Raw genomic sequence first — 23108 nt, forward strand, 5'->3', positions numbered from 1 at the left:
TGGCTCAGTGGGTGAAGCCTCTGCCTTCGGCTCGGGTCAAGGTCTCAGGGTCCTGGGACTGAGCCCCGCATCAGGCTCTCTGCTCAGCAAGGAGCCTGCTTCCCCCCTCCTTTCTGCCTGCTTGTGATCTGTCAAATAAATAAATAAAATCTTAAACAAACAAACAAACAAACTTGATTGCTAGGGTGCCTGGACAACTCAGTCAGTTAGGAGCCCAACTTTTTTTTATTAAGATGCATTAATTAATTAATTTATTTAGAGTGTGTGTAAACGTGGGGGTAGAGGAGCAGAGAGAAAAGCAGAATCTCAAGCAGGCTCCATACCCAGCGTGGAGCCCAACGCTTGGTCTCATGACCCTGAGATCCTGACCTGAGCTGAAACCAAGAATCCCACAAGCCATTCAGGTGCCACGCCCCCCCCCCTTTTTAAGATTTTATTTTTAAGTACTCCCTACACCTAACAGGAGGCTGGAACTCACAACTGGAGATCAAGAATCATGCTCTCAGAGTGTCTGGGTGGCTCAGTGGGTTGAGCCTCTGCCTTCGGCTCAGGTCCTGATCTCAGGGTCCTGGGATCGAGTCCTGCATCGGGCTCTCTGCTCAGTGGGGAGCCTGCTTCCCTCTCTCTCTCTCTCTGCCTGCCTCTCTGCCTATTCGTGCTCTCTCTCTGTTACGTGAATAAATAAAATCTTAAAAAAAAAAAAAAAGACTCACACCTTCCACCAACTGAGCCGGCTGGACGCCCCTCACTTGTGGCCTGTTTCCTTCCCCTTCTGAGAATGGAAGCTCCAGAAACTCTGTTACTGAGGCTCTCCCGGCCTGCAAGGAGCCTCAGCAAATTCACATGGCTACTGCCGGCCAAGACAAGGAGAAGACGAGCAGGCAGCTGTGTGTTTAAGGTCAGAGCTCTGGGGACAGGCTGGTCCAGGCACAGAGATCCGGGCTCTATCAGCACGTGGTGAGTGCTTACAGCCCTGGAACTAGATGGACTAGAACTAGAACGAAATGGACTCCCTAGGGGGTGGGCAGGGGACCCAAGGGCTGAATCTGGGGCAGGCCCCCATTTAGGAGCCGCATGGAAGGGTCAGGAGAGACGTCTGGGAGGAAACCGGCACTGCGAGGCGGAGAGCGCAAGACCAGCGAGGACTTCAGGAGGCACAACTGGGGGCGGCACCAAGTGCCAGGAGGGGGGGACAGAAAGGCCGGGCGGGGCCCAAAAAAGTGCCAGGACAAACTGGTAAGAGATTCAGGATGGCACAGATTTGTTCAATATGTGGAAACAGTGACGTGCGTGTTTACCGCGTTAGAACTACGCAAAGGCCGCGTCATCAGTGACTGGACTGAGCACCTTCTCTCCGCCCAGCACCGCCCCAAGGGCTTCTCTCTCATAATTTACGTAGTCCTCATAAGGACCTGGGGCACCTGGGAGGCTCAGTCAGTTAAGCGTCTGCCTTCGGCTCAGGTCATGCATGACCCCAGGGTCCTGGGATCGAGCCCCAGGTCGGGTTCCCTGCTCAGCGGGAAGCCTGCTTCTCCCTCTGCCTGCGGCTCCCCCTGCTTGCGGGCACATGCTCTCCCTCTCTCTGTCTCATTCTCTCTCTGACAAATAAATAGCTTTTAAAAAATAAATATACATTTATATAAAATAATAGCGTCATAATGCTGAATGGTTACAGACGGTGGGTTACAGATGCTGACTGCACTTACGTCGGTGAACACTGAGTGACCTACAGAAACTGCTGAGTCGACGCTGTACGCCAGCTATGATCGAGGAAAACCCTCTAAGGGTCTGACATACGAGGAAAACCATCTTGGAGTTAAGTCAACAGGACTGTACGTAAACTTCACTCAAACCCAAAGTCTGATTTACGGCCCCCACGCATGCACGGCACACCTGCTGAAGGAGCAGCCTAGGAAAATCAGCTCGTCCTCGAGATGTCCCTCAGCGCTCCTACTCCGTGCATTCCGTCCCGACAAACTTGGGACTCCTGCCTACGTGCTAATCTGTAATCTTTTAAGCTTTTACAAGATGTAAAATGTATATTATGCCGCAAAAATCATTCATTTCCTGGAGTGCCTTCTTCCCTATGAAGATGCATTTCCAGGGTAATCGTCCTAACTTGAGCTCAAATAAAACTTTCTTACTTCTAGAGATTCTTTTTTTTTTCTTCTTTAGATTTATTTATTTGAGAAAGAGCGTGCACTGGCACGTACGTGAGTGCAGGGCGGGGGCGTCAGAGGGAGACTCTCAGACAGACTCCCTGGTGGGGGCAGAGCCTGACCTGGTACTTGACCTCACAACCCTGAGTTTGTGACCTTAGCCGAAACCAAGAGTCACTGACAGGGCCATCCGGGCGCTCCAACTTTGATTGTAGAAGGTTTGTTCACTTAGTGTTGACAACATGAATTAAAACAAACACGCAAACACACGAGCATTCTTTGCCAACAGAAGCTCAGCAAAGGAGGGGCAGCTTCAGTTCTGCGCTGGGGCCGAGAGGCCTTGCAGAAGCCTCACCGGCTGCCCTGAGAGGAGAGGCCAGCCGAGTCCTCTCCAGACCTGCAGCTCCAGCACAAGGCCGCTGAAACGCCTCACTGTGCATGGGACTCGGAGCTACTTACTGCCAAGAAAGGACGAAAGAGGCGCGTCAGTTAAAGGAGCCTACTCGGCGAGTTCTAACAGTGCAACCTTTAAAAGGAAATAACCAGCAGGGTCGGAACCAAAGATGTCTGAGAAAGGAAGGACAGGCTGATCGGTGACACACAGGCTAGCTACGACCCAAACACGGGTGAACGCAGGGAGCTGTGTGACTGCCACCTCAACGAGGGGAGCCCAGCCAGGGCTGTGCTGTTAGGCCGGCAGGTGCACTGCCGTCCGTCCAAGAAGGGAGGAAAAGCGGAAGCAGGGCTGCCTGCAGGAATATGGACCTCATCCAAGACCAGGATGGCTGGCGAGCAGCCAAAATACATCCAGGTCCAGTGCCCACCCTGCCAGGTCCCGACCGAGCGCTCACCTCGTGGCACCTGACGCGCTCAAATGAGACGCATGGGCGTGTCTAGGACACGGAGGCCCAGGGTCACCCAGCTAGGATGGGGCAGAGCTGGCATCTGGACCCGACCGAGCTCCTAAGGCCCTGTTCAAGGCCACGGTGCACATACGAGAGTTCCCAACATGCAGCGTGCGGTGTGCGAAGCTGCATTCCAACCGGGCCACCAGCTCCTCGCCTGCCCCGGGAGAAGCGCTGCGTCCAAACCGGTTTGCGGCCGAGCTCGCAGGCCATGCCGTCTCAGCTTCCAGGCACAGCTTAACAACTCAACTGCGCCGAGCCTCGGACAGCTCTTTGCAGGGGACAAACGGGGTCTGCTCAGGCTCACATAGTGATGTGCGTCCGTTATTTGTCCGTAAAGCTGGGGAAAGAAGAGTGAACTTCAACCTGAACTTGACACTTCCAACAAACATTAACTAAGCACGAATCAAAATGGGTTATGACAAGTGTAAAACACAACCTGTAAAACTTTTATTAGAAAATGCAGGTGCAGGCTGCCCGGCTGGCTCGGCTGGTGGAGCTCCGGTCTTGGGGCTGAAAGTTCAAGCCCCACATTGGGTGGAGAGGTTAACTTAAAAATAAAATCGTAGGGGCGCCTGGGTGGCTCAGTAGGTTAAGCCTCTGCCTTCGGCTTGGGTCATGATCTCAGGGTCCTGGGATCGAGTCCCGCATCGAGCTCTCTGCTCAGAGAGGAGCCTGCTTCCTCCTCTCTCTCTGTCTACTTGTGATGTCTGCCTGTCAAATACATAAATAAATAAAATCTTGGAAAGGAAGAAAGAACGAACAAAGGAGAACTTTCTCCTTTGATGCAGGACTAGAGAGAACTTTTACACATGACATACACAGTTCACAAAAGGTAACAAAAGAATCATCAATACGCTGGACCTCACTGGAGTGAGGCGCTTGCTGTGGGGAAAACCCTGTGAAGAGAACAAAACAAACTGCAGAGCGGGAGAAAGTGTTTGCAAAGGAGATACGCAACCAAGGTTTTCATCTAGAATACGCACAGAAATCTCAAAAGGCAAAAGTTTAAAAACCAATTAGAGGGCGCTTGGGTGGCTCAGTGGGTTAAGCCGCTGCCTTCAGCTCAGGTCATGATCCCAGGGTCCTGGGATCAAGGCCCACATCGGGCTCTCTGCTCAGCAGGGAGCCTGCTTCCCTTCCTCTCTCTCTGCCTCTCTGCCTACTTGTGATCTCTCTGTCAAATAAATAAATAAATATCCTAAAAAAAAAAAAAAAACCAATTAGAAAATGGGCAAGAAGGACGGACGACGCCGAGTCCGAGCGCCCGTAAGCACACGAAGTTCCGCGGCACTGGCCGCCAGGAGATACAAACACCAGTGCCACGGCACCTGCCGGGATGCTAAGACAGCCGGAGCCAGACTGCAGAGAGACCGTCACTCACTCGCACGCTGCTGGAATGCCAAGGGCAGTCAGTCTGGAAGTTCGGCGGTTTCTTATAAAATCTTAAAAAAGAGAAGTATAGAACCCTGCAACTGCAAGCTGGCTTTTATCTCAGAGTAATAAAAACGTCTGTCCACATAAACATGGCTCGGGAGTGTTCCCAGCAGCTTCATGTGCAATCGAGGGACTGCAGCTGGCCGCCCCAAGGTCTCTCTCTTAAAAAACAAAAACAAAAACAAAAACAAAAACTACTATTCTATGGGTGTGTAAAATCAAGTCGGGGGGTTACAAGGGTCCCTGCACTATTTTACAACTTCCTATCTAAAATTAATTCAAAACAATAAAAAAATAAACATATTGGGCGCCTGGGTGGCTCAGTGGGTGAAGCCTCTGCCTTCGGCTCAGGTCATGGTCTCAGGGTCCTGGGATCGAGCCCCACATCAGGCTCTCTGCTCCGCAGGGAGCCTGCTTCCTCCTCTCTCTCTCTGCCTGCCTCTCTGCCTACTTGTGATTTCTGTCAAATAAATAAATAAAATTTTAAAAAATATATAAATAAACCTATAAGAACTACAAAAGGCAAATATATTTAAAAATCTTGTATTACCCATTATCTAGAAGCTAGGAATCTTTACTCAGGAAAACTAACGTGATGACAAGGTTGTTCCAGTCCTTACCTGCTTGAAAAGGATGAGGTTCGAATTCCGTCTAAATTCATGCACATTCCTAACAGTCTTTTTTTTTTTTAATCTATTTGACAGAGATCACAAGCAGGCAGAGAGGCAGGCAGGGTGGGGAGGGGGGAAGCAGGCTCCCCGCCGAGCAAGGAGCCCGATGCGGGGCTCGATCCCAGGACCCTGGGACCATGACCTGAGCCCCCAGGCGCCCCACAAATCTAATTTTAAAAGCGACTGTGGCCCTGGGGAATTTTATTAGGAGCAGAGTGCTGGGCAGCAACCTTCCTAGGAGCCACACGTGCTGGGCAGGGCCAGGCCGCGAAGGCAGGAGTCCGACCGCCGGGACGGCCGAGACACCCGAGAGCCCGCGCGTCCCCGCGGAAAACACCGAAGGGAAAGAAAGGCTCATTCGGTGACCCGAGCCTGCGCGGCGACCCCACGAGCCGAGCGGGCGCGGACGGGAAGGGGCAGCTCCAGACGCGGCGGCGGAGGAAGGGCGGGGGCGGCGGGCTCGGGGGGCAGCGGGGCAGCCGCCAGCGGGACCGCAGACGCGCGCCGCGGGGCCCTCGGAAGCCGGCGCGGCCTCGCGGCCTCAACAGGTGTGCAGGGGGCGGCGAGGCTGCCGGAGCGGCCCGGGCGCGGCTCCCGCCTCTCCGGGGCGCCGGCGGACTCGCCCCGAAGCTCCCCCGGCGACTGTCCGCGGTCAGAGAAGTCCGGGATTTCGGGGACTAAGACGCGGGCTGGACCCCACGACACCGGCACGAACGCCTGCGCCTGCCGTCCGCGGGGCCGCCCGGGGAGCCCGACGGCTGCCTGCCCTGCGCCCGGGGCCGGACGGGCCCGAGAGCCCGAGCCCGTCGGACGCGAAGAGCCGCGGCGCGGCGAGGACCCCCTCCGGCGCCACCCGTGCCCCGGCCCCGGCCCCGACCCCGACCCTCCCCAGGCGCCGGCGGCGGGGCAAAGGTCACAGCGAGGGCGCGGCAGGGCGGCGGGGACGGGCTGGCGGGGAGCGAGTCCGCGGAGGCCGTCGCCCGCGGACGCGCGACCACCGCCCCCCAGGCCCTGGCGAGCGAGCGGGTCCGCGGTGCCGGGCCGAGGCGCGCCCCGGGCGGGCGGGGAACAGGAACCTGTGACTCGGAATCCCGGCCCGGGGCGTCCGTTCGCTCGCGCCGGGCCCTGCCGCCGTCGCCAGGCCGGCGCCCCCAGCCCCCGAGGGCGCGGCGCCCCCACCTGCCCCCGAGGGCCCGACCCTCCGGGCTGCCCGCCGACCCGACTCCGGAGGCGGCCGGCGAGGGCGGCCGTCGCGCCCCCAGGCCCACACCGGGGCGGCCCCCCTCCCCCCGGCCCCCGCGCTCCCAGGCCCCCGGGCCGCCCCGCGACCCCGGACCGCGGCGACGGCGGGCGGAGGGCCGGGCCGGCCGGCCGCGCGCACTCACCGTTCGCTGCCCTGGGCGCTTGCGGGGCCGTCCCCTCTCTGGGCCGAGCCCGCGGGCCACGCCGCCCCGCCGCCGCTCACCGTCGCTAGCCGGGCCCCGACGCCGCGGCCACCCCCCGCCCCATGGCCGCCCCACGGCCGCCGGGACCGCGGCGCCGGCCCGCCGAGCAGCAATGCAGCCAGTGCGCACGCGCGCCCCCGCCCACGCAAGCGCCCCGCCCCGCGCGCACGCCCCGCCCCACGCATGCGCCGCGGCTCGCCCCCGCGCATGCGCCCCGCCTTCGCACGTGGGTCCGCTAGCAAGGACCTGGGGCTGGGGGCGGGGGCCCGGGTGCTGCGGCCTGGGGGTCCGTGGGGGTCGGTGGGGCTGGAGGGGGGAGGCCCGCGGTGGGACATCGGCTGCCCCGACCCCGATAGCGGCCGCCGCGAAGAAGAACCTTGGTTCCCACTTATGCCCCCGCGTTGGCAGCACGTCCACTCGCGCCCCTTGCCCCTGCCCCCTGGCCGCCCCCGCTCCCGTCCACCGCGGGCGGGGTGGGCTGGCTGCTGACCCCCGCGAGGGGTGACAGCACCCGCTTAGGATGCCGTCACTGACGGGGTGTGAATCTGCTCAGAAGGCAGATTCTGTTTTGGGAACTAACACTGGTTGCGGGCAGCTGCGACAGCGCGGCCACTCCGGGCCGGACGGCCAGCGGGGGCAGGGGCGGGGGCGGGGCGCCGCGGGCCTCTCCCACCGCGAGCAGCCTGGCGGGGCCCCACACGCCGCCGGGACTACAGGGGCTCTGGGCGTGGGATGTCAAAGGGTCCCTCCAGGGTGACCTGCTGGCATCGTCATCCGCCTCCCCCCTCACCATCACCACCCGAGGACACAGAGGAGAGAGGAAGGGGACCAAGGCCACAGTTATCCACTTTGTAGCTTCAGGTGGAGCTCCAGGCCTCCCCCACCCCAGTCCACCCAGGAGTCCGGTGTCCCAACAGTGTGCCAGGCACCAGGGACACGTCTGCGAATAAGGGGTCACTGTAGAAGAACTGGGGTAGTGCGCCGTTCGGTCCTTGGTGACCTACCTGGCTCCCCACGTGCCCACCGTTATTGCGTGTGTACACGCAGGGCTCCCCACCTGTGTGGAGTGGAGTCCTCTGCGGCAGCGTGGCTGCCCGTTTCCCCTGCCCACCTACCTGAGGTGCTCAGTCTCCTCTGGTGGGGTCTTCCGGCCCTGTGTGCAGAGACTCCAAACACAGATGGGCACAAAACAGGACATGTCTCACTACTGTCCTGGGACTACTGGGCAGTGGGGTCACCAAGAGTGAGTAGAAAGGGGGGCAAGGTTGTCAGGAATTTGGGGGGATTTCTCAAGCTCTGTAACTTCCCCATCTGGTTATTTTGGAAACCCAACCACTTCCCGAAAGTGACAGCCAGCCACACCCACGGGGGAGAAGCCTTCTGAGCTGTGTATTTTGCACATGTTCATTAACAGAAAATTAATGCTTGATCCAGCACTTACCATGTTCTAGGGACTGGACTGAGCCTCTGAAGAACCTTCTGGAGCAGGAAGTCTATAGAGAGGACACCAGGGCAGGAGAGCCAGTCTGGTAACTAGCCAAAGTCACACGGCAGGTCCCTTCCTTTGCGTCCTTCTATAAAGGGAACTTGTGCAGATAGCTATAGTAATGGACAGCCTGGGTCCTCTGTAGACCTCAAGACTTCACACGGGAGTGCTTCCCCATTTCAGAGATGAGAACACAGGGGCTGTGGCTTCCTTCCGCTGACCAGATTGTGCAATTTCTCCCAGCAGGCCCTAGCCCCACCCAGCCCCCGCAAGGGCTGACCAGCAATAATGGAAGCCAGTTCTGGGAGGGGTTCCTTGGGGGCACCGGAAGGTTCCTAGAAGTTTTGCTTGGGCTGAGTCCAAAGGTGGAACAGGAATAAGCCAGGCCTGCTGGGGAGAGGGAAGGGCCAGCAGCAGGGACAAAGGCCGGTGTGGGGGTGGGGGATGCCAGGCAGGTTAGTTTGGGCTGGGCTGAGGTTGGGGGTTCTGCCTCAGAGGCTCTCAGGTAAAGCTTTCCCAGCACTAGTATTTGTTTCTTTGCATTTTTCTGAAACGTGACTTGTGACTCCGGTTTTATTGAACCCTCAGACCCCTAAACCTAGATGCACCGTCTTCTGAGGAGTGGAATGATGGCGGACAGCAGAATCGGTGGGTTAGGTGGGAGAAGGGAGCCTGGGCCATGGAAGGTAGAGCCAGATAGGCTGCCTGCTCAGACCTGGACTCATTCGGGTAGGGTGGGGGGTCCTGGATTTTGAGTGCAGTTTGGTGGTCCTGGCTCTCGGGTGGAGCTGGGTGCTCTCAGCTCACAGGGAAGTTGGCCTCAGCTGTGCCTGGCAGGGGTGGGGGAGGTGAACAGAGGCTGCCCAGTATTCAAAAGGGGAAGTGGCCAGGAGCCTTGGGTGACAGGGGTGGCAGGGAGGGACCAAGGCTCCCTGTGGGGGATGGGGTGGCTTGGGGTATGCAGAGGTCATCTCCTCCATCCTCAGCCTCAGGCCTCTGGTTAGTAACCATGGGACAAGTCCAGCCCCTCCCACATGGCCACTCCTTCCCAGAGGCCAGTGTCTGGAATTGCCAATGTTGCAGTGTCCTGTTTGGAGCGGTTTTTGGGGACAGAGTGGAGCAGCCCCTCTTCCTGCTGACCTTTGAAGTGCCATGCACACAGTTCAGCAGGGAACAGGATCTTCGAGTGGACGGTCAGCTTCTCACCGGGGTGCTCTGTGAAGGGGCACACCTTGCCAGCAGCTGGGAGGAGCCCCCGTGGGGCAGAGGCAGTGGCAGCCTGGGGCGGGTGGGGTCTGACACCTGCATACAGGGGCTCAAGGAAGCAGGTGCTTTTGTTGTCTGTGGTTTTCACTTGGGGAACCCCGGGCACAGACAGGCCAAGTAACCTGCAGCAAGGACCTGACGGGCACATTCTGCCCTTGGCTCCAGGAAGGGCGTTGACTGGACTCAAGAAGCAGGCAGTGGTGGGGGTAGACGGAGTGCTAGGAAGAAGGGAGACGCTGCCTGGACGGCATACCCCTCTGGGCAGCCCCCAGGGCTGGTGGGGCCAGGTTGAGGGTCAGGGTCTATGGGAGGTGGCATGAGACCCCAGTATCTATCTGGGGCACAACACTGAGTGGGTGTGGTGGGGACAGGGCCTAGTAGTCAGAGAGAGGCTCCAGCTGGAGTCGAGCCTCCAAGGGCTCCGTGTGGGGCTTGGACAGCATGCCTGCAACAGATGTGCCCCCAAGGGCAGGGCCACAACTAGAACAGGAGGGGCGGTGGTTGCAGGGGAGACTGGAGCGGTGGAAGGGAGCACGGTGGGCACCCTGGAGGGGGACACGCGGCACAGAGCGAGAGGTCACTTCCCGGGACTGTCCCAGCAGCACAGGCCAAGTGCTAAAGGGTTCACTCCGTCTGGGCAACCCTGAGTTCTGTGCCCGAAGGATGAGAACTAGCACAGTCCACCCAGGCAGCTCAGGTGCCCCTTTCTAGATGCCCCTACTGATGCCTGTTTCCAGGGACTGCTTTGGTGAGAATGTGGGACAGTAATCTCAAAGCCAGCAGAGGGCCGCACCACGCAGAGACCATGTCAGCTTCTCTGCCCTGGGGTCAGGGAACGGGGGCATGCTGGGTGCCAGGCTGGGGCACTGGGGAGAGGGAACAGGTAGGCATCCGAGGGCTACCAGGTTCCATTGTACCCCATGCCCACTTCGTGCCCACTCCAGGGTGTGCCCCTGGGCAAGCTAACCACCTGCTTTCTTTCTTTTTTTTAAAACATTGTACTTATTGGACAGAGACAGGGATCGAGAGAGCGTGTGTGCACAAGCAGGCAGAGTGGCAGGCAGAGGGAGAAGCAGATTCCCTTGCTGAGCAGAGAGCCTGATATGGGACTTGATCCCAGGACCCTGGGATCATGACCTGAGCCGGGGGCAGCAGCTTTAAACGGACTGAACCACCCAGGCACCCCTAACCACCTGCTTTCTGATCCTAAGAGAACCTTCCTCCCCAGGACTCTGGCTGTCAGCTCCACGGGCACCTCGGATGCTCTCTGGCATTTCGTAAGACAGCTGGCAGTGTCGTTCAGGGAGCTGTGGGAGAGGAGGGCGAAGCCAGGCAAACCCACCATTCAGGCTGCCAGTCTCCGAGGAGACAGCACCCCGGGTCCTCGCAGGAGCACTCAGGAAGCCCCCGCTGCTCCACCTTGCTGATAATTGGGAGAACAGAGACTCAGGTGGGAGTACTTCCCATGGAGAGCAGTCTTCACTTATTTATGAAAAAGTACCAACATTTAACCCATGAAAACTTACCAGGTTACCCCTGACAGGTATGAAGAGTGAGGAAGAACGGGACCGACTGCCCAGGCGCGGGGCCTTCGGGAGCGCGGGCCCGTTCTGACTTGTTGCTCACGCTTTGGTGGCGGATGCTTATTTTCCTTTTGAGCGAGCTGGAGTTCTTTTTATCCAGACTGAGATCAAAAACAGTCAGCAGGAGCAACGTCCTCAGACATCTTCCCGAGGAAAGAGCTAGAAGCAAGGGGCGCAGGCCCAGAAAACAAGAGACGGGAGGGAGGGGCCCCTGGGGACACCCCATGCACGCACCCTGGGCAGTGGCCCGAGAGGTTGGGAGTGGTCTGGGTGGTGGCAGAACTGCGGAGACCTGGCACAGGACCCGACCCTCCTTTCATGGACTCTCGGTGATGGGGATGAAAGACCTGGCAGAGAAACGGGCAGCCGTGGGACAGCCCACACGGCCAGATCCGGCCGACCTCCCGGAGCAGGGCGGCCAGGACAGCAGGGCTGCTGTCAGGACCCCAAACAGCCTGGCAAATAAGCAGCCACACCAAAGTCCCTCATGTCAAACTGCTTTATTACATCTTAAATAACAGTACAGTTTAATATAGTATCTATCTTGCATCCAGCCTCCTTGCAATACACGGACTTTAAAATCAAATACAAACAGTGAGGGGCACAGGGTGCAGAGAGCGCTACAGAGGTGTGTATGGAAAGGAGGGCGGGCTCGTGCTCATCCTCTCTGCCAGACCCAGGCCTGCTGCACGCCACAGCACAGTTCTCCACGGGCTGCTGCAGAAACAGGGCAGAGAGAAGCCACCACTGCTGCTGGGAAGTGGGCTCGGGGGCAGGGAGGCACCCTCAGCACTGCCGTGCCAACACTGCTGCCGGCCACGGGCCTCCAGCGGGACCGGGGAGGTCTGCGTGTTCGAGAACGATCGGCCTCCTTACAGAGTGGTGCAAAAGGCTGGCTCCACGGCCGAGACAGGCCAGGAGGAAGTTACAGAGGAAGGCCAGGGTCTCCGGTCCCTGCCCCCCACCCCCGCCCCTGAATCCAACAGTGATCATTTGGAACAGGACTTTTTTTTTTCTTTTTTTTTTTCCCCAAGAGAAAGAAAGAAACAGTGATGATCCCGCTGCCCAAGCATGTAGCGCTGCCAGCCGCCCGGCTTCCGTCGCTGGTGCGGAGCAGCAGTGAGGGGACAGAGCCGCAGTGGTTACAACTGTAAAGAGGTTATTTCTTAAAAGAAAAACAACATCTAAGGACTGGGTCCTGTATGCGCTTTTGAGCATTTCTACAGCATGCGATTCTAAGAGTAAACCCACCCAATATGGCAAACGATCAAATTTTTTAAAATTTAACTTAGAAAGTTTGAGATCATTATTTTCAAAACATTGATTTGTACATGGTTTCATACACAAATAATTGACTGACTATCCAAGCACAGGACGGGCGCCTCTCTGGAAAACAGAGGTTCCTGACGGCTGGGGGGGGGGGGGGGGGGGCGGGGCGCGGGGTAGTGTCGGGCTCTCGCTACCCACTTCCCTCCGACTTCACAAGGAAACCCAAGGTTTGATTAAGAACTGAACGGAGAAGGCAGGAGGGCAGGTGGAGGGCGGGGGCAGAAGGTGCCTGACCCCGCGCTCAGGGCCGCCCGCACCGCGGCTCAGGGCCACCCGCACCACGCTCGGGGCCTTCCCTTATTGGCGCCTTCCTTTCTGAGCCGCGTTTGTGCGCCGGGTCGTGTGACACGAGACAAAAACGAAAAAGTGAGGGACGCAATTTACATCATTAACAACTTCGAAGAGGCCGCGGCACACCCTCTCCCTCTGTGTAACTACCGGACAGAAAGGAATCGATTTTAAAAAGGAAACATGAATGTTTGCAAAATCCTGTTACCACACGACCTGAAATTCAGAACCAATTACGAGATAAAATCCTCAACTTGTTTTGCATGAACAGCACAAAACGGGGTCACTGACCTAAAATTCAAATGAACTAGTGAAAAGGTGTGTCTGCCTCGCAATCACACTCAGGTTTACCTTCTGGTTAGCACGTTTATTAGAGTATTTCCTTTTAAATTCATCTGAGACAAAAAAGAAAACAAAGACCATGGTCCCGGGAGGAATGCACGACTTGTTGAGTTGACAGCACAGAGATTCTTCTCTTCGTGGGAATTGTGCTCTTGGTTTCAGCAATAAGTGAAGGAAAAGGTCTTGCCCTTTTGAAGTTCTGAGGGGGAAGGGCGTCCGCGTTAGTAGGGTGGATTGGAAATGCTATCACTGTCACGCTTCAAGGTTGGAATGATCTTCCAGTCGCCACAACGTCCGCCTGCTATTTTGAAACAGTTTAAAGAAACGTATAAAGACAACACCTGGAGCCCCAGCCACTGCTCTTCCTCCCGACCCTGCCCCCAGGGCTCCCGGCTCAGGGGCCAGCGGCCTCACCTCCCCACGCTCCCCTGTCAGCTCCCAGCGGGAGCCCCGGCAGCCGTGACCGCCCCGTGCTGAGGGGCACGCAGGGGGCGCGCAGGGAGGGCGCCTGGGCCGTCCTGTTACCTGTCGTTAGTTCCAGATCTTGAGGAAGCTATCCCAGGACCCCGTCGCCACGGCCATCCCGTCGTCAGTCACCCCCAGGCAGCTAACGCGGTTGTCGTGCCCGGCCAAGACACCTGAGGGCAGAGGACAGCCAGTCACCCGGGGACCCGGGACGCCCCAGCGGGCAGCGACGTGGTGATGTGACACAGTTGCTGGGTGGCGGGACCTCGCGGGACCCCTGGGCCCTGAGGCCCAGCCCCTGCAACGCCCCCACGGCAGGAAAGGACAGGCCAGGAGGAGAAGCCGCGCTCCCCGGAGCGAGTACAGCTCAGCGCCGTCGCGCAGGCGTCTCCGGCCGGGGAAGCAGCCCCCGCAGAGCGCCAAGGAAGTGAAGTCTGCTGCGGGTGCTACGGGCTGGGAGGGCCAAGTCTGCTACGAAGAGAAGAGTGGGACAAGGAGCAGACCCGGTAACAAGGCACAAAGCAGCGGAGAGCTCAGGGCCTCTTGCGCCAGCTCCTGAATGGACGCGTGATGGCGAGAACCTTAAATAAGGGGCGCCCGGGGGGCTCCTGACTCTTGATTTCCGCTCCGCTCACGAGCGCGGGGTCAGGAGGCTGGAGCCGACGCCGGGATCCCCGCTCAGGGTGCAGTCCGCCTGCTTCTCCCCCTCTGCCCCTCCCACTAGTGCTCTCTCTCTCTCTCTCTCTAAAGTAAGTCAATCTTTCAGCAAAAGCAAATCCAACCATCTCAACCTGAGGGCAACTGCGACCTAAGAGTGTGGCTGTGGGCTGTTCCTCATTGTAACCCCTGAATAAGCCCTGAAGTCTAGTTCAGGGCACACGGCTCAGAGGGCTGGTGACAGACACAGGAAGGGGAAAGCCGACGGAACGTCACAGGGCAACGCCATGCTGAACCCACAGTGAGACAGGCCTCCTGTCGGCTGATTTCAGAGAACCCCTGTCCGGTTCCTACAGTCCCTAGTGTCCCAACTGCGTAAACAGCCTCGCCGGACGGAGCAGTGTTCTCTGCCACGGCACCGTGACCAGGGAACGGCTGGGGCAGAGGCACCGGGAGCAAGGGGTCTGCGAGGGGCAGCAGGCCGGGCAGGAGGGGAGCTCAGCCTGGGGCGGGACAAGATCCATCGGAAACTGGGAGGTCCCATAAGAACCCCAGGAGACCCCGAGTCATGCGCCCCTCCTCCCCCGCCAAGATACAGAGTTGAAATAGTCTGAATGTATTGATTCAACGGCCTTGCCTGATGTTTAATATAGAAAGTTTCTCATCTTTTGTGCAACTTGTATGTTATTATTACTTTTTTTTTTTAAAGATTTTATTTATTTATTTGACAGAGAGAGATCACAGTAGACAGAGAGGCAGGCAGAGAGAGAGAGAGAGAGAGAGGGAAGCAGGCTCCCCGCCGAGCAGAGAGCCCGAAGCGGGACTCGATCCCAGGACCCTGAGATCATGACCTGAGCCGAAGGCAGCGGCTTAACCCACTGAGCCACCCAGGCGCCCCTTATTATTACTTTTTAAGATTTTATTCTTGGGGCCCCTGGGTGGCTCAGTCAGTTAAGTGTCTGACTGTTGGTTTCGGCTCAGGTCGTGCTCTCAGGGTGGGGAGACTGAGCTCTGTGTCTACCTCCACACTCAGTGCTAAGTCCGCTTCTCCTCTGTCCCCTCCCCCTGCTCGTGCTCTCTCTAAAATAAAAACATAAATCTTAAAAGGAAATAATTCATACGTACATACGCACACATCCATATTTCATTTTTAGGCAATCTCTACACCCTGTGTGGGGCTTGAACTAACAACCCTGAGATCAAGAGTCGCACGCATCACCGAGCGAGCCAGCCAGACACCCCCGTACAAGCTGAATTTTCACGCACTTGACAACCACACAGTCGCCTTTGATGTGTGAACTTCAGACTTCATACCTCACTGGGCACACCGGGCCAAGCCTGTGCTCCACACTTAGCGGACACAGTTCCACCACGTACAGCCAGAGGGGACAGAAAGCAAGGCGAGGGCCCTGGAGCGCCGGCGCCTCACGCGGCGGTCTACGTGTGCCGCACACAGTAAGCGCGGGGGGAGGTGCCGGCGCTCCAGAAACCCGTGCGCCCCGACAGCCCGAGCACGGATGCCCTGGCCTGTCCCCCGGCCCTCCACCGGGCCACACCGGGAGGCGGGCAGGCGTACCCAGGTGCGCGTCTCTTAGCAGCGCGGCCGGCACAGAGCCACACATTCCAGCCTCCGTGCGTCACGTCCATCCTCGCAGGTGCCACCCGAGCCCCAGGAGGCCCAGGAGGCCCAGCGAGCACCCACCTGCCCTGTCGGCCTTGAGAGCATCCCACACGTTGCAGTTGAAGTCATCGTAGCCCGCGAGGAGGAGGCGGCCGCTCTTGGAGAAAGACACGGAGGTGATCCCGCAGATGATGTTGTCGTGGGAGTAGGTCATGAGCTCCTGGTCCGCGCGGAGGTCGAACAGCCTACAGGTGGCGTCATCCGAGCCGGTGGCAAAGGCGTTGCCGTTTGGAAAGAACTAGAAAGCAAGTGCAGAGCGTGCAAACACACAACGAGAAGTCCGGGAAACGGGACTGCCCGACAGCAGGCCTCCTGCTGGCACGGGACGGCACGGTCGGCAGGGCTGGGCTCCGGCCCGCGCGGTGGGTCGGGTCAGAGCGGCAGCCGCCTGGGCACCTGGATGTGAGGTCGTCGGTACTGGGGCAGCGCAGCCGCTGTCTTCCCCAGACTGGACTGCACTTCACAAGAAACTATTTCCCAGGGGATCAGGAAGAGCATGGTCACCCCCGAGGGCCACCAGCGCCAGACTAGCCTTGTGGAGAAGGGAGCCCGAGCCCCCAGCAACCAGACCGCACCCATCACGTCTTCCCCCAAGAGCCCTTCACATCAGGGTGAGGTGGTGAAGGGAAGGCTCCTTCCACGGGCTGTGCCCAGCCTCAGGGAGGGGCCGAGGGTGTAAGGTTCCTACTCAAAGCTCAGCTTCTGCCGCCCGCTCCTCAGAGGCTGTGCTGACTGGGCTGACTACTGCCTCGTTTGCCCCAACTAGAGGGAAGCCAGGGTACGGATCGCTGGCTTGCCCCAGGGCTGGGAGCAGGTCCCTGCACACAACAGGCCCAACCCCAGTGACTGTGGGGTGAACAGTGGCACAGAATTCGCTGGTGTCACGGGATAGAATGCATCCCACCTCAGTTTTCTATAGGGAACTTTCCGTAAAATAGGTTAAAGGTGCATGCAAAACACAGACCCGCTAACCCTGAACACATTTAAGAACCTGATGTGTTCTGCAGCATACAAGAAGTCATCTAACTTGCTAACAGCGTGCAAAGGCCCTGACCCACAGCTTCACCCCCTACTCACACAGATGGCATTGATGTCGGACTCGTGGCCGGTGAAAGTTTGCCGGCACATCCCTTCTCGCACATCCCAGAGTTTGGCTGAAGCGTCACAAGCACCAGAGACAAACAGTCTGGTGTCAGGAGCGAGGGAAAGGCTCATAACATCTCCAGTGTGTCCAGTGAACGTGGTCGTCTGCTGGCCGGTCTCGATGTCCCACAGAGCGCTGTAGCACGGACACAGGAAAGCAGTCACCTCACTCTGTCAGATAACCAGTCATGTGACAAACTGTCCCTCAGACCACCTGGGACCACAGCAGACCTCTGCGCGTTTTCTCGCGACAAAAATCTAAATTCTGTCACGTGACTGTGTGGAAGGGAAACAAAGCCACAAGCGGGACAGGGCTCTCGAGCAGCCCTGCGTCTGGTGCCCAGGGGCATCCGCCGAGCAGCTCCAGACGGGGGCACAGTGACACGCAGACAGAGCCACGAGGGTGGCACATGCCATGTTCTGTGCCCCAGACTCCAGGGTCCCCACTGAAAACCGCTCCGTCCGCGCCAGCCTGCCGGGACATCCGGCTCAGACGCACACCCACTCGCACGGTTCACACCTACACTGCGTGCACTTCCCTGCCCGGGGCCGGAGGGACTACAGGGAGGAAACAACACGTGCCCAGGACTCGGAAAAACACTTAGTCGTAACTGATAAAGCTTTAAAAATCATCTTCTAATCAAGAAATTCTTCCCCACTTGACAACCTAGATTACACCTCTTGGGTGAACTTTCAAAGTCTATACAAAAAGGACACCTTGAGGACGAGGACAAGCGGGGTCTGGGAGTCAGGCCCCAGCCCAGGGCCCGCGACGACACCATGTCTCAAAGACCAGAAAAGCCCCCAGGAGAGTTTCCGTCTAAAACGACTCCTAAAATCCCTGTCTGAACCAAACCAAATGATGTTAACAATCCTTAAGGCGAACCTCCAGGCTCCGAAGACGGCTTACTCTTTTCAACAGGAAACAATTAAATTTGTGATCTGCACCCAAAACAAACCAACAAGCAAACCAACCAACCTAGATGATCACGTACACATGCGTCCTGGTGCCACAAATGGAGACGTTCTGGAGATTCTCTAACTGGGCTTCTAACTCTAGGCAAGGGAACAGCTCAAACTCGGGTAAGTCCGCACAGTCCACCTGCCATCACCCCTGCGCACCCTGAGCTCCGCCGGGTCCACGCGGCACCGCGTCCCACCGAGAGCGCAGGCGAGCACACCCGCTCCCCCAGAGTGCTGCCGAGTGTCGGCCGGCCAGGGAGCGTGTGCGGGGGAGAGAAAAACGGGCATTTCTCATACAGCTGCAGCCTCAACGTCATGAGTCAGTCCTTCCTTGTTCAAAATTAAACTTGGAGCTTTAACATCTGCAGAGTACAGTGAACTCACTCATCACTCACGCACTTGTGTTTGATGCCTCACGGCCGCTTCGGACTAATAAAAGATGGCCTAATTAACGCCAAGAATCTTATTTCCTACACATCTACGGCAAGCAGTGGGAGAAAGGTGTGGCACTCAGATGCTTACCAGGTGGTGTCCCCAGAGCTGGTGACGATCTGATTGTCATCCAGGAAGCGGCAGCAGGACAGGTAACCTGGAAAACAGACACGGATGAGACCCCGACCTGCAAGCCGCACCCCACCCTAACTCTAAGGTCCTGCAAATAGAGAAACACACTGGCAGAACGACTACACCTGGGAGTCCCACGTGGAGGTGAAGACCACGGCCTTGTCAGCGACACGGGGCCTCGGCGCACAGCACTGCTGGCTCACAGCCCGCAGGCCAGCAGGCGTGGGCCCCAGCACAAAGGGGAGGCAGGAAGCCGCCCGCCCCGCACCCTGCTGAACACAGGGCAGATGCAGGGAACACATGCCGCCTCCGCTCCTCTGACCCACACGTGGGGATAGAGGTTCCCTTCCCACTCACACCCACTCATCCCACAACAATGCACCCCGGCGCCTGGAACACATCCGTGAGCAAAGGAGCGCTCCTTTCCCTCCCGGAGCTCACACTCCAGGGGCAGAGACAGCACGCACATGTTAGCGGAAGGGGAGACGGTGGTCTGCAGAGGCCTCCCGACCCCTCCGGGAGGGCACAGAGCTGGGGTTGGGGTGCCGGGCGGAGCAGATTAGTTTTCTCCAGGACGCCATGGTACGGAGGGTGGCATGGGAGCCGTTGTGCGCTGCCCGAGCCCCAGCCCTGCCGCGCGAGCCGGAGCCAGGGCTGTGGAGCCGGGACTGGGAGGCTGAGGCTGGGGCGCAGGAGATCCCCAGCCTGCACCGGCGTGCGCTAGAGAAAAGCTAACCAGAAAACCAATTCTGCAGTACCTCCACATTAGGATTTCTACTTAATTAGCTCTGTTTACCGCAGTTCACAATTTTGTTCTATTGTAAGGGACCCCGAGAACTAGAAGTGCAGGGTCAACAAATCTGACCCCAGAAGGAGTGTGCCCAGTGGGCTGGCCAGCACAGTGCCAGTGCCGCCCACACCCCAGCTGGCCAGGGGTCAGACGGAAGGGGCAGCAACACTGCCTCTCTTGCAAGGACAGGATGCCCTGCCTCGTTTGCCCAGAAATCCTTATTCCCAGTCCACAGCAGAGCCACATACGACGCTGTGCAAATCAGTGAAATAAAAAACAAAATACACACAAAGAAGGAACCACAGAAGGGTTTTGGTATGCAAAGTATAAGAATAAAGGGAAAACAAAGCATTTATCTAAGAAATATTGCCAAAATACTTAGCAATGACAACTTCTAAACATTATCTATGTGCCTAGAAAAGGATGGATGGTCAAGCATTTCGCAGAGCCCAGGTCACAGCACCCACAGGGACAGTAGGCAGCTCCAGGGTGCATCAGTGCCCAGCTAGGTGAGCAGTGGCCTGTGCCGAGAGATCACCCAATACCACATCCACACTGTGCACCTGACCCGTGGCCCCACCGTGAGACCAGGACAGCCTCAGAGTTGCCACCGGGCTGGACAGCGGCTTCAAAACGTGGACCCAGGGGCACCTGGGTGGCTCAAGAGGTTAAAGCAGCCGACTCTTAATTTTGGCTCAGGTCCCGATTTCCAGGGGGAGGGCTCTGTGCCAGGTGGGAGTCAGCTTGAGAGTCACCCGCTGCCTGCAGCCCCGCCACGCTCTAGCTTTCCTGCACTCTCTCAAAACAAGGAAAAGGAAAAAGAAAGAAAACAGACCGTGGGCTCCGAAATCAGAAATGGCTCAGTCCTCTGGCAGTGGCTGAACCAGCACTGCGTTCTGTGATGAGCCCCGGTCTCCCCAGTAACTGGGGGTGGTCCCAGAGAACGAGGAACGGAGCTGTGTGTGCACTCCGTGGGTTCTGGAAAGTCCGCGGCAGTTACTACCTCTGTTGCCGAAGAATGAAACCATGACCTGGAGGACTGTGCAGACACGCGTCTGTACGTGGACGGGGGTTACCTCAGGGGCAGACAGCTCCCAGCAGGTGTGTGTGTTTGTGGATATGGGGTCTGCACGAAGTTCGGGGTGTGCTACCCAGTGACCCGCCAACAGCGCTACTGTCTTTTGGGAGCCCATGGGGGGCTGGGAAAGTACAGCCATCAAGCAAAGGAGCCAAGTCTGGAGGTGCATGGGCACGAGGGTGTCCCTGTGCCCCTCACAGAAACCATGGAGGACAGGGTCAGGACATGCTGGGGACAGCCTGGGGCAGGGACCAGGCAGCCACAGTCCAGAGACAGGAGGCTTAAAACAGGCAGTGCAGAGAGCAGGCGCCTGGGTCAGGGACTGGGGTGAGATCAGGGAGTGCTGTCAGCCGAGGCCCAGAGGACAGAGGCAGGACGTGCTGAAAGAGCATGTTGTCTGGCTGGAAATTGGTTGCTCGAGAAGCAAATATACTTACTTCTGCATTGGAAAAGCTACTGACCCAGAGAGAGCAAAACCGAGTACTAATGTGGGTAGAAGAGTGGCTTGTGTGGCTTCCCCAAGACCAAAGGCCCAATGAAGGTAACTTATCCCAAGAAAATGGTTATGAGCTTGAGGGGTCATTCACCTACGAGAACGTTCACACTACCGACAAATGGAAAACCGGCCAGATATCCAGCAACAGGAACACATCAGCGGGCAACGGAGCTCTCGCAACTCTTTTTTTATTTGACAGAGATAAAGATCCAAGTAGGCAGAGAGAGAGGCGGAAGCAGGCTCCCCGCTGAGCAGAGAGCCCGATGCGGGACTCGATCCCAGGACCCTGAGACCATGACCTGAGCTGAAGGCAGAGGTTTTAACCCACTGAGCCTCACAGGTGCCCCTGGGACTCTCTCGACTCTTTTAAAACATCACAGTTCTGGGTGAGATTATAGGTTAAAAACACAAAGGAAGAGCATTTAAAGTTATCTCCCCGAATTTCTCCAGTGAGCATGTGGTGCTGGTTGAGGCCAGCCCACCCCTGGAGAGCACCAGGGCACCAGGGTGGGTACCATGGCTGAGTCGAAGCTGGAGGCGGAGATACAGGCCCCACCACGGGCGCCCACCAGGCACAGGCTTGTGCAGCACCTGCAGCAGCTTCTGCTCTGGGAGGGGCGCCTTCCAGCTCCGAGCTAGAGGGAAAACCACCTCCCTCTGCGGTGTGCGCAGCGGCCAAGAGCAGAGACCAAGCACACTGCTTGAGGAGTATGGTAAAAAGGGAAAAAAGACACGACAAAGTAACTCAAAGATGTGAGAGTGAGAGTGAGGAAATGCCAAAGAAGGGTTTTATTAAGAGTCAGAAGAGCTTGGGGGTGCCTGGGTTGTTCAGTCATTAAGGGTTTGACAGATGTTGGCTCACGTCGAGATCTCTGGGTCGTGGGATCGAGCCCCGCATTGGGCTCTGCGCTGGGCATGGAGCTTGCCTCTCTCCCTCCCTCTCTTAAATAAGTATGTAAGTCAGTCAGAGTTGAGAGACAAATTTATAAAGTGTTTATGGCAGAAGACGCAATCAGATGAAAACCTAAACAGACTAGAAACAGCCTCAGATGCATTCACAAGGCTGTGTGGCCTCATCCTCTCAGAGCTTGGGGTTTGGGACAGTTTGCCATCATCCTTCCAGGACCGTGTGAGGTCTGGTCTAGGCAGTCCGTCCAGGAGGCTGGCTGGGTGGGTGTGGAACCTAGTGTGGCCAATGGCAAGCACAGACAGGACCTGCGGCCACCCTAGAAAAAGAGGCTCTTTCCCTGCTGGGGCTGCTAAGCGGGCCAGATGGAAAGGAGGCCGAGGGAGCCATCCAGAGGGAAGCCAGAGGGCAAGCGCTGAGCAGACAGCACCATGAGCCCTGCACCCCGCCAGGCGTCAGGCAGCCCGACCCCCCAGAACGGTCCATGAGATTACTTAGTGGGCAGCGGGACCAGACTGTGGCACACACACATCCAAAGCCTAAAGCCCAAAGCATGTCACATTTAACTAACTGCCAACGACGACGGTGCCAACAAGCAGCCCAGGGGTAACCCTGGAGCAGAGTGACGATCTCGCCCACATCCGAGTTTGCTGGCGCACGCCAGAGAAACGAGTCATTAGTACAGAGCGGGTCTGGTCACTGCGCTCTCACGTGGATGTAAAATATTCAGCCTCAGATTATATGAACAAACCATCCCTACAAAACAAAGTCTGAGCCATCAGAGCCGGGTTGGCAGGAACGCTAGGCAGTCGCAGACAACATACCATGTTGTACCCAGAAAATTTCTGGCTAAACTCCTGATCAAAATGTTTATGCCTTGATGTCAGGAAGAGCACTGTGTCCACACTGCAATGACATGTTTGGGAAGGAAGGGACCTCTGAAAGCAGGTGTCCATTCTCTGCTCATTAGCACGCAGGGACCAGCTCTGAGAACAGTCTGTGACACAAGGCCTGACACTTTGGTCTGATGGGAGTCTTCAGGGAGCTCCTCACTCTCAAACATGAGGATTTCCACCAAACAGCACTTGGCAAGTGGTATTCTGTATGTAATACATTTATACTAACGATAATAAATGTCTCCTCTCCATCACCGAGACCTCAGTCCACCAGCCACTCCCAGAGGCATCCTTTGCTCTGTAAGACAGAGCACCGTCAAGTGCTCCTCTCTAAAGTGCGGGCAGAGAGGATCCAAACCCTGGGTAGCTGACTCTACAGAAAGAAGCTTCTGTTGGTTCCATGTGGACCCTCACATTGCATGGAAACAAGAGCAGGCCACAAATGATTACCAAGAGCCTTAATTCCCGAGGCTGAGGGCGCGATTCCCATCCTGGGCCTCAGACACGACTAGGAAGGATTCAGTACACCTGCTGGTAACAGCACTCACAGGAGTACT

General features: G+C 57.5%; 2 protein-coding genes across 4 annotated transcripts in view; both read right to left on the reverse strand.

Annotated features, from left to right (window-relative positions):
- The window catches only part of NADK (NAD kinase), a 24360-nt gene extending 16177 nt beyond the window's left edge, over window positions 1-8183 (reverse strand). The window contains exon 1 of one of the 2 annotated variants that reach the window (XM_059135015.1): window positions 8059-8183. Coding sequence is in view for 1 of the 2 variants with exons in the window: in XM_059135014.1 (XP_058990997.1) it covers window positions 7733-7815 (83 nt within the window). In the remaining variant the exon portion in view is untranslated. Of the gene's footprint in view, window positions 1-7732; window positions 7884-8058 lie in introns of those variants that run through there. The other variant, XM_059135014.1, reaches the window with a different exon arrangement.
- A 3254-nt stretch (window positions 8184-11437) lies between these two features.
- The window catches only part of GNB1 (G protein subunit beta 1), an 89044-nt gene continuing 77373 nt past the window's right edge, over window positions 11438-23108 (reverse strand). For both annotated transcript variants that reach the window (XM_059135018.1, XM_059135019.1), the window contains exons 7-11: window positions 18343-18409; window positions 16792-16993; window positions 15736-15952; window positions 13437-13549; window positions 11438-13212 (exon numbers count right to left, since the gene is read on the reverse strand). In XM_059135018.1, coding sequence (XP_058991001.1) covers window positions 13443-13549; window positions 15736-15952; window positions 16792-16993; window positions 18343-18409 — 593 coding nt within the window. In that variant the 3' untranslated portion in view covers window positions 11438-13212; window positions 13437-13442. The remainder of the gene's footprint in view (window positions 13213-13436; window positions 13550-15735; window positions 15953-16791; window positions 16994-18342; window positions 18410-23108) is intronic.

Source organism: Mustela lutreola, chromosome 10 (assembly GCF_030435805.1).
Source record: "Mustela lutreola isolate mMusLut2 chromosome 10, mMusLut2.pri, whole genome shotgun sequence".
Taxonomy (NCBI): domain Eukaryota; kingdom Metazoa; phylum Chordata; class Mammalia; order Carnivora; family Mustelidae; genus Mustela; species Mustela lutreola.